The 18329-nt window shown below is 39.7% G+C and overlaps 1 protein-coding gene across 1 annotated transcript in view; it reads left to right on the plus strand.

Moving 5' to 3' along the window:
* The window catches only part of KIF26A (kinesin family member 26A), a 134830-nt gene extending 119791 nt beyond the window's left edge, over positions 1 to 15039 (plus strand). The window contains exons 7-16 of the mRNA XM_077820533.1: positions 516 to 609; positions 1087 to 1349; positions 1589 to 1772; positions 2089 to 2248; positions 4620 to 4782; positions 5409 to 8796; positions 13022 to 13212; positions 13689 to 13709; positions 14078 to 14228; positions 14861 to 15039. Of these exons, the coding sequence (XP_077676659.1) occupies positions 516 to 609; positions 1087 to 1349; positions 1589 to 1772; positions 2089 to 2248; positions 4620 to 4782; positions 5409 to 8796; positions 13022 to 13212; positions 13689 to 13709; positions 14078 to 14228; positions 14861 to 15039 (4794 nt within the window). The remainder of the gene's footprint in view (positions 1 to 515; positions 610 to 1086; positions 1350 to 1588; positions 1773 to 2088; positions 2249 to 4619; positions 4783 to 5408; positions 8797 to 13021; positions 13213 to 13688; positions 13710 to 14077; positions 14229 to 14860) is intronic.
* The last annotated feature ends 3290 nt before the right edge of the window (positions 15040 to 18329 follow it).

An 18329-nucleotide genomic window follows, 5' to 3' on the forward strand; every position in this document is an offset into this window, starting at 1 on the left:
CCCCTTACATACACTGATAAATTGTTTTTAGTACACTTAGGGAATTTAGCGAATTCCCTTTACCAATTATATTATTGTTTTCATAGTAAATGGAAATCAGATACTTAGAAATTCTTATTCAGGGATCTTCAATGCATTTTCTCCAGTATGAATGGCTTTTTAATTTCTACAAGCACTCTTTGGCTGGCTTCATTTCACTGAAGCTGTTACTCTTACTGAAAACCCTTGGCTAAGCTATTATACCAGCAGCAAGCTTGGTTGGATAGTGTTCAATTGCTACATTAGTCATAGAATCGATATTCCAAGGGAATTGGTATAAAGAATTGAAAACTATTTTAGGCTGCTATAGCAGCTTTTATTTTTTAAAAATGGAACATAGTTGCTAAAATAGTAGAAATAATGCCATAAAAATGGGCAAAAGTGTTACGCTTCAGAAATATTGAATCATTCTTTTCATGTAGGAGAGAAGTAAAGAGTGAATTGTGTAACTTATTTGTCTCCAATTGTTCTTTCAGGCTGAGGTATGCTCTGGAACAGTAGCAGAAGTAATCCAGTCTGTTGTGAATGGTGCAGATGGTTGCATATTTTGCTTTGGTCATGTCAAGCTTGGTGAGCTCCCAAATTCGTTACAGTTAATTACTATGTCAGTCTGGTAATTACATACTGTCAGCTTCTGGAACAATAAATCTGGAGTATACGAATAGATTAGAATTTCTTTTTAATTAGCTTTGCCAACTTATCATGGTTTATTTCTACACTGGGATCTTAAATTCTAATTTGAAAAGGTAAACTGTAACATCAGATTAGTTTATGTAGGAACAAGCTTTTAGAGGCATGTTACGATGAAAATCAAAAGATCAGAGATACTTTAAAAATTAATTTGCTTTGGGTTTGAGTTACAAAAATGGCAAAATTAATTGAATAAATACTAACTGATTAATAATTAAATACATACAAATCATTTTTGCATTTGTTAGCCCAAGCTATCTGTACAGCACATGGCATATAATGTAAATTGGGAGCTGCATAAGAAGAAACTGTTTTATTCTTGAAAGATAAGTTTTTATATTTTCCTTTCCTTTCCAGGTAAATCTTATACCATGATTGGCAAAGATAACTCCACACAAAGCCTTGGTATTATCCCCTGTGCAATTTCTTGGCTCTTCAAGTTAATCAATGAACGCAAAGAAAAAACTGGGACTCGTTTCTCTATTAGAGTATCTGCTGTGGAGATCAGTGGCAAAGATGAAAACCTTAAGGATTTGTTAGCTGAAGTAGCCACTGGCAGCCTTCAGGATGGTCAGTCTCCAGGGGTTTATTTGAGAGAGGATCCGATATGTGGAACCCAGGTATAATGGCTATCGCAACATAGGCTTTTCAGCCTGACTTTCCTCTGTTTTTTATTTCCTTTTATCTGACAATGATGATGACAATTTTTAAGATGGTAAATTTTTTTATTGTCTTTAATATATAATCCCCACTCCCATGGTGTACATATTTGTTTCTCTTATCGCCCTAGAGACTTAGTATGATCAGCAAAAAACATTCCCCCCTGCCTTAATTAGCCATTTTCTTGTTTATATTCAAGCTTCAAAACCAAAGTGAGCTTAGGGCCCCGACAGCAGAGAAAGCTGCCTTTTTCCTTGATGCTGCAATTGCTGCCAGAAGTACCAGTAAACCTGAGTGTGATGAAGAAGACAGGAGGAATTCACATATGCTCTTCACTCTTCACATTTACCAGTATCGCATGGAGAAGAGTGGCAAAGGAGGAAGTAAGATCAGTCACTCCAAATTCGATGTATTTATTTAGTTTGAAATAAATATTTTTACATTTAGATTAAAAATAATATGCAGTATACTAAAAAAGAACCCAACCAAGCCCCCCAAGCAGTCGAGAATGGACAAACCTTGGTAGATGTGGCTAATATCTTCTTTGTTCAATTCACATGTAGCCCCGTTAATATTTAATTCAGGCATTACCCCACACTGCATTCATTATTTCTGTCATTTGAATAAATTCTGCATAGCTAATCTGCTGTGAGTCCTTTTGCTCAGGTGAATGTGTGTATAAACGTTGTTTTGTTTTAGTGTCCGGAGGACGGAGCCGTTTGCATCTGATTGATCTAGGAAGCTGTGAAAAAGTGCTGAGCAAGAGCCGAGATGGGGGAGGTTCCCTGTGCCTGTCTCTGTCTGCCCTGGGCAATGTAATTTTGGCCTTAATTAATGGTGCTAAACATGTACCATACAAGTAAGTACTGTGTACATTGCCTTAAATATAGCTTGCAAAAAAATTATATCAAGGGCCTGCTAATCTATTGCACTATGTCAATGGAAGTTTTGCCAGTCACATATATGACAACATATATCTGGCCTCCAGTACAGTTTTTATGACATTTATGTTCATGTAATTTATGATAAACCCTGGGTGGGATGATTAGTTGGTGATTAGGTCCTGCTTTGTGCAGGGGGTTGGACTAGATGACCTCCTGAGATCTTGCAACCCTGATATTCTATGATTTTAGAGTCCCATAATGTGGTGGTGGTATGCACAGCGGTCTGAAAAATCATATGCATTGTGGCATATACCTAAGTTGGATGAAGGGAGCTTGTCCACTTTGAAAAAATTGCAGAAATGTTTTTCTTTTTTTGTGAAATGTTGAAACTTTGAAAAATTTTGGCCAGCTTGTTGAAAACCAGGGGACATTTTATTTCCCTGTTGTTGTTTTTTTCAAATTTAGAGGTCTTCTTGAAATTTCAAGAAACATCAACCAGCTTTACTGTGCATGTAACAGAATGGTGAGGATCGTATCAGTAGTGCTATAAATAATATGCCCTGTTCAGCAGGTTGCACATATGTATGTTTCCAATAAAAACTGTGCATTTAAATACATTCAGGACCATATTCTGTTCCTGTGTGGAAAAGGGAATGGTAACTTGACAAAAGTGAGCATCGATGTGTGCTTTATAGAGTGTGCTTGGTGGTACTGTCATGGTGAGGGAATACATTCACATCTGCAGGGGGCCCAGTCTAAAGAGGACATCCCTGCCACAGACATCACTGGTAGAATTTGGCCTTTCATACCAGAGTTTAATTGTTGCTTGCTATGATGAGTTGAAAGTTAGTGCCTCATTTATTTCTCATGTCATTTCACATATTTATCCAGTGTGGAATACGGAGCAGGTGCTCTTTCATTTTGTATTAGGTGAAAGCAGGTGTTTTCCTTAGGCCAGTTGCCAGCTGAGCGAATGGACTAGAATAGTGAATGGCCAGAGCCTCAGGACCAAGCCCTTTGCCACCAAGCCCAGCTCAGTGAGCAAAGGCGTAAAGATGACTTCCTGACACAGGCCACTGGGTGCTGGGCCAGTTCTGAGGAGCAACTTGTAGCAGCCTCAGGAGTGTTCTAAGTTGTGCCAGTTGCATACAGCCCCTAAGTAGCTTTTCTGGCAGCTGTGGCATTCCAGAGCATGATGACTCCTCAGCTGCACTGGCTATGGCTGAAGACCACGTTGGCCATACACCATCTAATGATTCCCCAAGGGAAATCCTCGGACAGCCAGTTAAGCTAATTTCCCACCGGATTTGTGCTGCCAGAGCAGAGTGGGCAGAATGGAAGCCAGGATCTGGCCCTAAATCTGCACCTAAGCCACACAGAAGAACTATAGCAAATGTCATAAGTACTTCAGTGTATGAGCATTGTGATATAGCTGTATCCACCCAAAAAGACGTGCACGTTATGGTATATGCGAGCTTATAGCCACATCCATAGCCACAGATCGGGCTATAAAGCATGGATGAGTGTTTGAGTAATCAGACTTTTCAAATAGGTGGGCATTTAAGGCATCTCTTTTCTCCCTTTGAATAGTGGAACATTCAGTGCACTGCTGCATCAGGCAGTGCAACGTCCAATGGATGGCTGTATTGTCACTTACTAAGGGGAAGCTTTGTGGAATTCTTTCTTCTCAATGCTACAAGGTGTGGATCTGGTGTATGGGCTCCCTCCTCTGTGAAGACAAGGAGGACAGGGAGATTTCTTTGCACCATGCTCCTGGTCAGAATGTCCAGGTCATGGTCTCTCTTTTAAAATGGGAGAGGAAAAATTAGGTGGGGCAGGGCTTAAACGTATCTTTGATGCCTAATAATATATTTGTTAGGGTATTCTTGGCTGTGTCTGTTCAGCAATGTAAAGTTATTTTATTCCTTGTTACACGAACTGTTCATCTGTAGGTCATGTAGGTTAGGTAACATGGTGATGGTGCATTCAAAGTACCAGAGATTAGCTCTAACGAGATAAAAGATAGTACTTGTAAGCTGTTTGGGTAATACTAAGTATCATGATGAACTGCCAGTAAAGTGAATAGTTCTTGGATTTGCCCAAATTAACAAAGAATTTACACCTCTAAAAATATGCAGGTAGAGGAATAAATTTGTTATCTCTGTGTGTGTATATATGCTTAGACATGTTTTAAATATGTACAGATCATGTATATTTCAGATCTACCTATACCATACATACATGTACACTATAAAAATGAAACCATAATACTTGGTATTTTAGAAGAGTCTGCAAAAGGAACTAGAATTCTTTTAAACCATCTTAGTATTATTATTTATTACATAGGGACAACAAGTTGACTATGTTGCTGAGAGAATCATTTGGGAACATCAACTGTAGAACAACCATGATTGCTCATATTTCTGACTCCCCAGCAAATTATGCAGAAACTCTCATGACAATTCAGCTTGCATCACGAATCCACCGAATGAGAAAGAAGAAATCCAAGGTTGGTGTACAAGCAAGCTGCAATTAATTTAATTGAAAATTTATTCTCTGAACCCCTTGGTGGGGGAATATGGGACTTCTAAACAATGAGGACTAATACAAAATGCATCAAAGCTTGGTAGAGAAATTGACAAACGTGTTGGCCCAAAGCTGTTGTTATTCCACTTGATTATTAGTCCTGAAACATTTGTGTGTTAATTTTATGCAAAGGCACGTTTTCTCTCTCTCACACACACACACACACACACACACACACACACATTCCTTTGATTTTATGTGGGATTATTGCAAAAATTCCTTTGATTATTATATGGGGCTATTGCTAAAGGTTCAATTTGTTTTAATCAAAAAACAATAAGGAAAGAATGTAAGATGCTAAGATTGAAAGACAACATAATATTTTGATGTTATGAAACTTATCTGTGGTAAACCTATTAATATAATAATCATATCATGTTTAAAATGTATATAGGTAAGTTTTGTTATTTAACTTCATATTGTAAAGGTTTCCACTAGACACAATTGTGGTTGATGGTGAAAGCAAAGCAGAGTACATAATGAGCCCAAGATTTCCTCTCTTATTATAAATACATTTAATAAAAGATTTTCTTTTTTTATAATTAACAGTATGCATCCAGCTCATCTGGAGGAGAAAGTTCATGTGAAGAAGGCCATGTACGAAGACCACCTCACTTGAGACCCTTTCACCCAAGAACTGTAGCACTTGACCCTGATCTTCCTGCACTGAGTATTTCTAGTGATCCTGATTATTCCTCCAGCAGTGAACAATCTTGTGACACCGTCATCTATGTTGGTCCAAACGGTGCAGCTTTGTCTGACAGGGAACTAACAGATAATGAAGGGCCTCCAGAGTTTGTTCCCATAATTCCTTCCCTTAACAAAAAGAGAAGCAAGGACAACTTTGCTATTGCTAGAAGTTCTGACAAGGACCATTTTAAGTGCAACACTTTTGCTGAATTGCAAGAAAGGTTAGAATTCATTGATGGAAGTGAGGAACCTATAAAGTTTGCTTGTGGAGAAACACCTGTTGCATCAAATTGCAGTCCTGTGACAGTGATAGAAAATGTGCAGTCTAAACTGATAAATGAAAAACCATCTTCTCCATCTGGAGCGTATAAAAAATCTGTTCCACAGGAAACAATGTCTCCAAAAAAAGGACATAATCTTCATTTCCAGGCTGCTGTTCAAAGGGGTGGCAGCTGTCATGAAAAGAACGCCCCTCACATCAAAGCGGAACATTCCAAATTGCAAACCAAAGCTGAAGGCAAAAAACTGGGCTCAGCCTCGGATGGCGAGAAAGAGAAAGAGACAATCACAGATTCGCTGAAATCATCGAAATATAACCCTACTAGGAGTCAAGAGCAGAGTAAGGCCACAGCTGAACCTGTAGTGAAAGAAAAGTTCTCATATGTGAAGCGACCTTTACCAAGCCCTGCGCCCCCACCTCTACAACAGAGAGATCAGACCCTCAAGTCCAAAGAAGCATGTTCAGAGTTGGACAATAGCAGTGCAATCCGGACTCCTCCTGTGGGAATGAGTAAGCAAATGACTAGCAAACCTGAGCACAACTTGGTAGGAAGCACATTTCTAGTTGGCAGTAACACCCAGAATCAATCTGGCGCTATCGAGGTACATAGTTTCCACTCAGCGTTCAAAGGTAAATGTTTTGACCGGGATATACTGACCACCACAGTGACTTTGCAGCAGCCTGTGGAGCTGAATGGAGAGGACGAGCTTGTTTTTACAGTGGTAGAGGAACTATCCATCAGTGGAATTTTAGATAATGGCAGGCCTGCCAGTATCATTAGCTTTAACAGTGACTGCTCCCTTCAGGCTCTTGCATCAGGTTCCAGGCCTGTTAGTATTATTAGCAGTATAAATGATGAGTTTGATGCTTATACCTCACAGGCAAGCTCTACTGGCGTAAATATTGATATTGTTTTGCCCTTTGCTGAGGATCCGTTTTCCAGCAGCAGACGTTCCTCCATCAGTTCTTGGCTTAGTGAAGTTAGCATTTGTACAATTGAAAGTGATGGAGCCCAGTCCAGTGACAGTTTTGTTGCCAAGTCATCTTACAGCTGTAATAAGTCCAAGGAACCTTTTAATTTGGATTTGCCCAATGTAACCACCCCATTGAAAAGCTCCCTGAATGACAGTGGATTTTGTTTCTCAGAGCTGGAAACTGAGAGTATAAGTTCTAGCAAAATGTCTTCAGGCATCAACAAAATCCCCCAAAACTCTGAATTAACCAAAGCATCTCAGATGAAAAGTGCTTTTTGTGTAGCTGATCAGCCCCTAAAAGTTAAATCTAGCAATTCTCGAGGTACACCGGTGATAGAAACAATACATTCTAGTCTTCCTAGGAAAACAAAAACTACCTCATCTCCGACTCACAATGATGCCACTGTAAGCTACAGGGAACAGCAGAATCCACACACTATTTTTGAAGATCCCTGGCTGGTGCGCATGGATAGTCACTTGGAAGCAAAAGCTGCAGAATCTCTGCTGTCTCCAAAATCTCACACATTTGGTACTGATAAGCAGCCAACAAAAGCTGCCCAATACTTCAGCAGTGCAACCAAGCCAACTAAGTCTCAGACTATGCTTGCATGCTCTCAGAGGGTTGTAGATGGTTGTGAAATGGCTTGCAAATCTTCCAGTGAAGCCACTAAAAAATCTGAAGCAGCAATGAAAATGCCACAGCTTAAGAGAGGAGCCACTACGCTGGGTGTGATGCCAGTAGCACACAGTAATAGTGCTCCATCAGAAGGTGTGAGCAGGGGAAGTTCTGAAGCTGCCTTTGCTGTTGGCAGCCTGAAAACATCCTTGGGAAAGAAGACTCTGCCACAAAAGTCAAGCATGCTACCTAGGCCAAATGGGACCATACCTCCAACACCTCCTGTACGTAAATCAAGCCTAGAGCAGAAAAATGTGGTGGTCGCAAATAGTGGAGGCAAAGCTGCAGGCCTAGACTGTCCTAGAGTTGTAACAGCAAAAGCTGAGGAAGAGGCAGAATTGCGATCAAAAGCTGGATCTTGGGTTAGTGAAAGTACTAGCAGTAAAACAAGCCTCAAGGGGGACCATTCTTTGCCTAAAATGACTTCAAGTTTAAAGACTAAGGCATCTAAAAGTGAAGCTGTTCATCGATATGAGAGTCACATGTCTCTGGAAAGATGTGATAGTCTGACATCGGTTGGATCCAAAGCAAACACAACTAGGGAAAATGGCAACGCTAGCATCAACAATGGTAGAACGGGACGATCGGTCCCACGGCTGGGAGTTCCCCCTGTAGCTTCCACTGTGACTTCACCACCATCACATACTGCACCTTTACCCTGTAAAAACAGCCAGGCAAAAAGTACCACTAACCAGAAGGCTCAAGCAGGTGGAAACAAAAACCGCAGCCTTTCTACCAATGGGTCAAAGTCGCTTAGCTCCTCTGTAAAATCACTGACTCAGTCTATTGGAAAAAGCTCTAGCATTCCTCCAAGTGGGAAAACAATCCCTCGATCTGTGCAGGGCGTCAACAACAAACCTGGCAGAGGAACTATTATGGGGACAAAGCAAGCAATTAGGGCAGCCAACAGTCGGGTTAATGAGCTGGTATCTGGCAGTTCTGTTAAAATGGGGCATTTCAGAGGCTCCACAGACTCTGATAGCGGGAATGACAGTGGTATTAATCTCAGCGATGAAAAATCACAAATTCCAGTGTTGCCATCTCCTTACAGCAAGATAACTGCGCCCCGGAGGCCTCAGCGGTATAGCAGTGGGCACGGCAGTGATAATAGCAGTGTTTTAAGTGGAGAACTGCCACCAGCAATGGGAAGGACAGCTCTTTTTTACCACAGTGGTGGCAGCAGTGGCTACGAAAGCATGATTCGTGATAGCGAAGCAACAGGCAGTGCCTCTTCCGCACATGACTCAATGAGTGAAAGCGGAATGTCATCACCAGGACGCATGAGGAGTTTGAAGTCCCCTAAGAAAAGATCGACAGGTAAAAAATTAACACGACTCAGGCTTGCGTTTTCAGCCATCTTAGAAATTCATTGATATTCTTCTCATATTTTAGGATGTTGAGTTTTTATTGTGCTTCTTAAGTAAACTGGTAGGTCACTTAGTTTGAATTTAGATGCCTAGCCACGTTAAAGATATACATATGGATAACAGATGCACTAAATTGTAGATGAATGCTGTTAATTCGTTACAAAATTATAGGCTTTGTAGTTTTTAAAGCAAGTTTTAAAGCTAAATTATGAAAGAGATAGAAGCCTGAGGCCTGGTCTACACTGCGGGGGCGGGGGATGGATCAATCTAAGCAACGCAACTTCAACTACGTGAATAGCATAGCTGAAGTCGACATACTTAGATTGACTTACCGTGGTGTCTTCACTGTGGTAGGTAGACTGCTGCCACTCCCGTCGACTCTGTCTGCGCCTCCTGCGGCAGTGGAGTACAAGAGTCGATGGGAGAGTGCTCGGGGGTTGATTTATCGCGTCTAGTCTAGACTTGATAAATTGAACCCCACTGGATCAATCGCTGCCCGCCGATCCGGTGGGTAGTATAGATATACCCTAAGTAGTGTAACTGTTTTTGTTCAGAGAGGTGTGACTTCCGTTCACTTACGTTTGTCCTAAATCTTCTAAATCCACCACAAAACCAGAGTGATTGGCTGCTTAACAAGGGCTAAATTCCGCCACCTTTATTGACCTTCAGTGGCATTTACTTGTTGGCTTCATTGATGCTGCTTGTGTGGGTAAGTGGTACTGAATGAGAGTAACGGCTTCAGAATCAGGGTTCTAATGTCCAAGTTTTGGAAATAGTTTTTACTATTCCAGCCAGAAATACCATGTTCGTTATTGGGGATTCACTGCAATTCATGCAATGATAGCTCCTGACTGAAAGGCTGCTCCTGCAACCTTTAACTTCTAGTAGCACTATGTGTGGGAGTAGGGTAAGAACTACTCCTCTGAGCATGGGCTTGCTGAATCTGACACGTCAATTGGAAAGGTGTAATTATTGCAGTCTCTGTAGGTGCACATGATGCTTGTGCCAGCACAACTAAACGAGTTAAACTGATGTATATGTTGTTGTGCTTTCTGGTCAAAGCAACTGAGTTGCTTTGATAGGCAATAAATCAGTTCAGAGACCTTGTGCAACACTTGCAGCAGTTCTTTTTTCATAGCACATGAAGCTCTCCTACAAATCAATATTAACAGCTGTGTAAAGTTGCACACGTATTGAGAAGGCATTACTCACTGATGGATTTGTATTTGTTTTTGCCCCAGGAAATGCTTAGGTCTTTAAAAATGACAAATTATTTCTTTTTCAGCTGAAATTGTCTTCGTTGGTAAATTATACCTTACTTTTTGAATGCTTCATACTCTGACACACTAATATATTTTATACATGAAGTGGGACTTCATAGGAGTTTTATTCAATATTGGACAAACAGGAAATGTTTGATAGACCCATTATTGGCCTAAGTATTCAATAGGAAATGTTAGCCATGTTCCTGGGGTAACTTAATACTAACCTGTCAAAGTGGATTTGAGACTTGCTTCTGCTGGATTTTAGCTCTTAGGAAAGCAGTGCTAGAGAAATTCATCCTGGGAACTGATCCTAGTCCCATCAAAGCCAATGGAAGCCTAATCCTTAATCCTGCAACCCCTTCTGTGTAAGTAGTCCCCTATGTCCACATGGAGCTCCAATGACTTCACATTGGGACCACTAGGTACCATGAAGTTCATCTGCTTGTATGCGATTGACTGCATCTGTTTATTGACTTCAGAGGGCTTCCAGCTGCCGGAAGGCAGTTGCAGGATTGGGATTTTAGTTCATGGGGAGGATCAGGCCTGACACAGTCAGATTGAATAACTTGAGGTTGTGGAAAGGGTACCCTGTTGATTACATACCCAAAATAGACTAAATTGATGTGGCCCAGCTGCCTGGAGGTCCCATATTTGCAAGGATTCATTTATTAAGAATATTTATACCAGGTAACTCCTTAAGCACATACAGCAAATATCTCACTTTCAATGAGGCCTGGTGAGCTTTCATCTCTTTATTGACCATTCGTAAAGTTTATAAAGTAACTGACCTGATCTCATGGCACTTGACTCCCATGTAGGAGACCCAGGTTTGGAGATGGCCTCAGTCATACTCTTCTAAGCAGCAGTGAAATGTTGCCCTCTTGATGCACTCAGCTGCAGTCAGAAGAAGAGAGGCAATAATTATAAGATGCCATACCTCTGGTTTTCTCCCATGAGACTCCAGACACTGAGGATAATTTTACTTCACTTCTCCCTCAAAGATTCCGTCCTGCAATGGGAAAATTTTGGAAGCAACTCCTTTCAAGGAGTGCAGTGTTCCTCTGAATCTCCATTAAAAGGGAGTCACTAGAGGGAATGTACATTTCTCCCACTGAGCTCTGAATCAGCAAGCATGAAGCTGCTCACACTCCCCATCACAAAGCGACAAAGAGCACAAGCAGTAATATCACTCTTACACTTCAACTTGTTTTTGTGTCATTGGCTCCAGTGATCTGGGGATCAGTGCCACTGGCTTCGGTTTTGCCTGAACATGGCTTGTACACTTGTTGGTTAATTACAGATGCATCATTAAGAACTAGTCTCTCAAAAAGTAGAGGGTGACACATGACTGAAAAAAATGTCTGCATCAATGCACTCAGCTTTGTATGGGCAAATACCAGCACATGTCTGGATGCCCATTTTTTTATGGGTACAAGACAGTCTCTGCCTTGTGAAACTTTTGCCCTGATGCATCTTGGTAACAGTAAAAAGAACAGGAGGACTTGTGGCACCTTAGACCATAAGCTTTCGTGGGCTACAGCCCACTTTATCGGATGCATAGAATGGAACATATAGTAAGAAGATATACAGATAAGTTGGAAGTTGCCATATAAACTGTGAGAGGCTAATTAGTTAAGATGAGCTATTATCAGCAGGAGAAAAAAACTTTTGTAGTGATAATCAAGATGGTCCATTTAGACAGCTGACAAGAAGGTGGGAGGATTCTGAGATTGGGGGGAATCTTAGATTCCCTAATGACAGGTTTCAGAGTAGCAGCCGTGTTAGTCTGTATTTGCAAAAAGAAAAGGAGTACTAGTGGCACCTTAGAGACTAACCAATTAAGTATCCTCACACCTTCTTGTCAACTGTCTAAATGGGCCATCTTGATTATCACTACAAAAGTTTTTTTCTCCTGCGGATAATAGCTCATCTTAACTAATTAGCCTCTCATAGTTTGCATGGTAACTTCCAACTTATCTGTATGCATATATATATCTTCTTACTGGGTAACAGTGTTGTTCTTAAATCTGGGAGACCCTTGTTAAGTAGCAAGTGAATTTCCTGGTTCCCTGGCCTTTGCAGCTCTGTTGCATTGTGGAAGTGATGTGCTTGGACACGAAAGAGGAGAATTACGGTTGTAGCATAGCTAGTTGCTGCCCTAAGTGCCAGAAGCCTTCAACTTCCACTGAAATAATCCCACATCATTTTGCAGCTTGGATGCTGAGTTTAGAGGAGGCCATGTGCCAGTCCAGTTGGCCAACAGGCTGTTGTTACGGTAGAAGAAAAAGGGGGGTTGGTTATGCAATGGGGTGGAGTGAGGGTGGTTCTGTAGAATGAAGTGGAGAACCTCATCTGAACAAGTCTTGCTTAGAATTAACCTAGGCATAGAACAAATAGCCTGTCAGAATCATCAAACGTTATCAGCCTCGTCACATTACCTAGTTGACTACTTTTGCCAGAGTGAAGAAATGAATGAGATCATACTTGCTCACAAAAAAGAAAGGTACTCACTCATGAAAGTGGGCAGACAAAATTTAGGAAGGCTGGCATAAGGAACTGATGCTTAGATGGCCCTTGGGAGAACTACTACTGCTGTTTACCACCACTAAACAAACAAGGACCGTGCCAAAGCCCATCAAAACAGTAAGGCCCAGATCCTTAAAGCTATTTAGAAGCCTAACTCCCATTGATTTCAGATTGCAGTTAGGTCCCTAATAACTTCAAAGATCTGGCCTAACTGCCTTACATTATTAAAAGAAAAGGATTAAAAAAAAGCATTTCCCCCAAAGTATCCTGAAAACCTATATATTTTCTTTGTTTTGTCATATTTTGCAATACACTAGTACTCCTAGGTTTTGGATGCATAATGTCCCATGTGATGCAAAATACTTTAAAAAAAATTTATTTAAGGTCTCCAGCGTCGTAGACTGATTCCTGCTCCATTGCCTGATGCTACATCCCTAGGAAGAAAGCCCAGTGTCACTGGCCAGTGGGTTGATCTACCACCTTTGCCAGGCACTTTAAAAGAGCCATTTGAAATTAAAGTTTATGAGATTGATGATGTGGAACGATTACAGCGACACAGACAAGAGGAAACTGAGGTCAGTACATATTTTACAACAACTCCAGACAACTTAAATTACAATATACAGGCAGAATCACTGCTTGAATGCTAGTTTGGCATTCAGGAAATTGATTGCAATTAAAGCACTATAATTATTAATTTTACAATTCATATGTTGGGGTGCCCTTAACGTAGAAAATGAAAATAATTACTGTCTACAATTAATTGTGTTCAACATGACTGATGGCATGAACGGAGAACACCAATGAATACGTTATGAGAAGACTTTATAATCTTAGCCTGCCTGATGAAACTTTACAGCCTCTCTCTACTACAGGGTCATTAACTCTTTATGTAAATGACATAAAGTATCCTGGTTAGAATTCTATTAAATCAGGGATATTGAGAGTTTAATTTACTTGTAATTGGAAAACAATTCAGTTAATTCTATTTTGGAGACCAGAGTTCTGTATTCTTCTGATGCCTTTTTTTCCCCCATTTTTTCCAAAATAGCCTTTCCAGGATGTTGAAAAGGTAAGAATGCTTTTATATAACTACAAATTCTTATGTCTTAATGTTCTTAAAGAGTTCAGAGTTTCATTTAACATGATTAGACTGTGTTTATTATTTGCAGTAGTAGAGAAAATAATTTCTCTACAAACAGTAGCAATTTCAGAGTATATTAGAGATGTATGTTAATTTAGAAAAGTGCAATAAATGCTTAACTGATTGTGGCATGCTGTTTCTGTAGATTAGAATCCATTCATGCACATTTCAAGTGAAGAGAAAAAAAACACTGTTAAATGTTACAATGTAATGAGGTGGGTAGGATTTGGGTGGTGCTGACAAAGGCCAGGCCAGGCCAGACAGATTCATGAAGTGGTCTTTCTGTGCCTTTAAAGGGTCTGATGTATTTCAATACCAAGCTGAAGATTTTAGAAAGGCGCCATCAGCAGATTAGAGAAGTGAAGGCAAAACATGAATGTCTGAAGGAAGAGTTGGAAGAGACAAAGTGCAGATTGATGATGGATCCAAATAAGTGGAAAGAAGAGTGTAAGTATTTCGCCAAAGTCACTGTGAAGTCCAGATTCAGCAAGAAACTTTTGCACATGCTTAAGTTTAAGTAACGAGTAACTTTAACTTATTTAACTTTAAGCATGTGCTTAAATTGCTAGCTGAATTGGGGCCTTAAAGAACTTTGCACAGCAATGAAGTTTGGTATGGTATGGGATTGCTTTGCAATACTGGGGTACTGTAAGTAGAATTCAGAAACTAGCAAAACTATATGAAGACTGAAATAATAATAATAATTAATAATAAATACTTTATATAGTGCTTTATAGCCACAGAGGTATTTTATACCAGGAATAAGTATTATTACCCTCATTTTGCAGATGGGAAACTGAGGTGTTGAAATCAGAGCCTTATTCCAGCAAAGCACTTAAACATATGCTTACATTCTTTGCTAGATTTGCTAGATTGGAGCCTCGGGCTGGAAGTCTGACTCAAGTGAAGCTAATGGCAAAACTCACTTGAGCTGAATGGGGACAGGATTTTACCCTAGGACTTTGTTTCTTATGTGATGATACCAATAACTGTTGACTGAAGATGGTAAATTCTGCATCTGAAATAATTTTTTATTGTACACAGTTTCTCATATAAACATTTTGGTTTTTCGCAAACAGTTGAGGTGGACCCTCACCTTGATAAGGAGTCTCAGGAGTATCTGGAGGCACTGGAACAAGTGACAGAGGAACTAGAGCAGTGTGTTAATCTGTGCAAGTCACATGTCATGATAGTGACCTGTTTTGATATTGGGATGATATCCGATGTGCAAGATGGAGTTCGAGAAGTGGAAGTTTGAAGGTGGTTTTTCAAGGGACTTTAGGAAGTGGAGCCAAACTGTCCAAAACGAAGAAGAAAAAGGATTAGGAAGTGAAAGTGGAAATGTGAAGACTTAAAGCCACAATGAATGTTGTAGAGACAGATACAGATGAGGAATTGGAATGTTTATAAATCATTATGGTGCCTCTACGTGACCTGAACTGTACAAGGATAAAAATAGAAATAAGCATTGTTTCTAACCGAGAAAAGCAGAAAAATCTAGTACAAACCAAGACTTTAAAAAACAAACAGAAAACAATGAAAGTGCCTTTAAAATTCATTTGATTTTCATTTTGTATTTGGTGCTAGAATTAAAGCCAGCAAACCTAAGCAGACCACAAAATGTATTCCTATGAAATATTTTATACTGTATAGTGTATTTATGACTATATGTAAAAAAACCAACATTGTAGCACAAGCAATAAGTAAATTATGTTTTCATACCTGAACTTGCCTTCTTGTTTAATAGAAAAGCTGTTTTATGTAGCAGAACTAAAATTGTATTATAATTGTTTTCTTGGTTAGGATTCAAGATATTTTTATGAACAGTTATCTATTGAAGAAGTGTATTATGGAATTTCAAGATGATTGTTTTATGTTCTGTTTTTGTATTATTCCTTTTTCAGGTCAAAATAAATGTTTGTGTTCCATTTATATATAAATATATATATAACTGCTTAACTACTTCCTTGGTTACTAACCTCTGTTTTCATGGATCCGATCTTTTTAGAGTTGTTAACCGAACTCGAGGAAGTCTAGAAGGGCATTGTGGTTTGTTTTTCTCTGACTACAGGAACTGAGAATTATGTTTATTACCAAAACCATAAAACAAACAAGCAAAAAAAAAAAGTTAGTTTTTGTAAATTTTAAGTTAGGTCCATATTTTTATATAGTTTTGACTATAAATAAAGGTTTTTGCATTATGAACTTTAAGACAAATAGTATATCTTTTTACAGTTTTTCTAAGGAAGGCAAACCCTCAGGATCAAGTTTATACATGCTGCATGAGATTTGTGCTTTTTTGAAGGAGACCACCTAAGCGTGGAAACTATTGATAAATTTGTTGCCAAGCGAATACTTTTGAAAAGGTTTAATAGTGTATGTAATATCACATTTCATAATGAATCATATTTTCTGATCATCTTGCTTTTTATGGGTTTTTTCAAATCCTTTGTACAAATGTGTATTATAACAGCTTGCTTCAGCTTTTATCTGTGAATAAAAGATACATCTATTGTTATCGATTGCTTCTTATTATTTCCATGATTTTCTCTATGCTGCAATACAATGTAAGGAGTGCAAGGCACAATTATATAGCATTAGGTACTTAAATACATCTTAAAAATCTAATCATGCATGTCCTTCCCCTGGTCATACAGGAAATGTGTGGCTATGCTGGGAATTGAACTCAGTTCTCCTGAATCCAAGTTTAGTTTTGTTAAATATTATTTAAAACACACTGACTTCAGTGGAGCCAGGATTTCACCCAATGGGAAGACTCCTACCCAAGGTGATTTACGGTTTATTGGGCCAGATCCATCTCCACATGGGAGGTGGGTTCAGTTGTCTCTATGGCACCTGAGTCTCCATGTCTCCTGAGTCTGTGCATTGTCTTACTGCTCCCTCCCTCCAACTAATTAGCAGGGAATTTGCAAGAAAGTTAACATACACTCCTCCTCCTCATTAAATGCAGAGTTTCTTCAGGGGTAGGAAGCTCTGGCAATGTGACCTGGAGAAAAGTCACAGGTAGTCCAGAGCCTCCAGCAAATTGCAGGGGATCTGGGAGGTTTGGATATCTGGGTGGGATTCTTTATCCTGCAGATAGCAGAGTTTGCAAGAAATTCTACAAAGGGGAACCAGGGTGTTCCTTCCCTCTTTCCCCTTGATTTTCCCAAGGAAATGGTACAGTCCAGCTCATTTTTATGTATTGCACATTGAATCATATTTGGTGGTGCACAAACTATAGATGGAATGTGGGGGCCCAGTTTCTGTGTTCCTCTATTGCTGTGTTAGCTCTTTTTCCAGGTCGTGGAGCAGGTCAGCTTGGATTCTGGTGTAAAGCTCTGGCAAAATGGGACTGTATCCCATGCCTCATGCAGACAATATTCTAAATAGCCAATGCAAGTTAGATCTATAGAGCCCTGGACTGTGAGAAGAGAGATTGATCTAGAAGTGGCAGAGCTGTTACAAAGTGTTCCACCCGATCCAGCGCCTGCTGATTTCAGTGGATGCAGGATGGGGCTATACATTCAAATTATTTTTACAATTCTTTTGAAACAATTATAGGAGTAGCAATTATTCCAAAGATGAATAGCTTGGATTACAGAATCATTACACACAAGCCTATTTATCAATTAAATAAATCTATCCCTGCTATGAAAAACCCTCAAAAAAGACAGTATAGAGTCAGCAAGGTCAAATACCTTTTAGCAAAAATGGAAAAACACATAATTGCATAGGTGCTGGAACTAGGGGTGCTGGGGGGTGGGCGGTGGTGCAGCTGCAGCCCCTTGCTTGAAGTGGTTTCCATTATATACAGGGTTTACAGTTTGGTTCAATGACTCTCAGCATCTCCACTATGAAAATTGTTCCAGCACTCCTGTATACTTGGCCAGACAGCAGTACAACCTGGGATTCTTGCTATATGAAGTGAAAAGGCCAAGGAAAGATGGGCTCATATTTTGAAAAGGAAACAATGTTGTTTTTGGTGGATTAATGTTGATAGGCTCCATGGTGCTGACTTTGCCAGTATGACTATCCAATGAAGATACATGGCCATATCCCACCACTGATGACAAACTCCTGCTGAAGTGAGTTTTATGCAGAAACTGATCACAGGATATGGCCTATACACACAACTGGGCCAGGTTCCAATCTCCATTACACGAGTAATGTAAATCCAAAGTAATTCCTAGAACTGCAATCACTTATTCATGAAACAGAATGAAACCCAAGAATCTAACTAGTACATAAACTATCACAATCTCGACTGGGTACGAACCTCTTTGTTACGCACTCCACGCTCATCCTCAAAAGGTTTATTTTTTCAACTATTACAAATCTTTAAACAACAAAAGCTCCCCCAAATTATATAAACATAATGGAAAAACTACAGCAAAATAATTTGGTTAAATACACAACTGTACATTGTTTGTAGATCACCCCAGCGTCCTTTTATAATTCCCTCCATTGCATCTAACTATGCTTATGTTTACCACATAGTAACTACAGAAGGAGCATTTCAGGGTTCCTTGGTTCTGTGTCCACATG

The sequence above is a fragment of the Eretmochelys imbricata genome, chromosome 6 (assembly GCF_965152235.1).
Source record: "Eretmochelys imbricata isolate rEreImb1 chromosome 6, rEreImb1.hap1, whole genome shotgun sequence".
Classification (NCBI taxonomy): domain Eukaryota; kingdom Metazoa; phylum Chordata; order Testudines; family Cheloniidae; genus Eretmochelys; species Eretmochelys imbricata.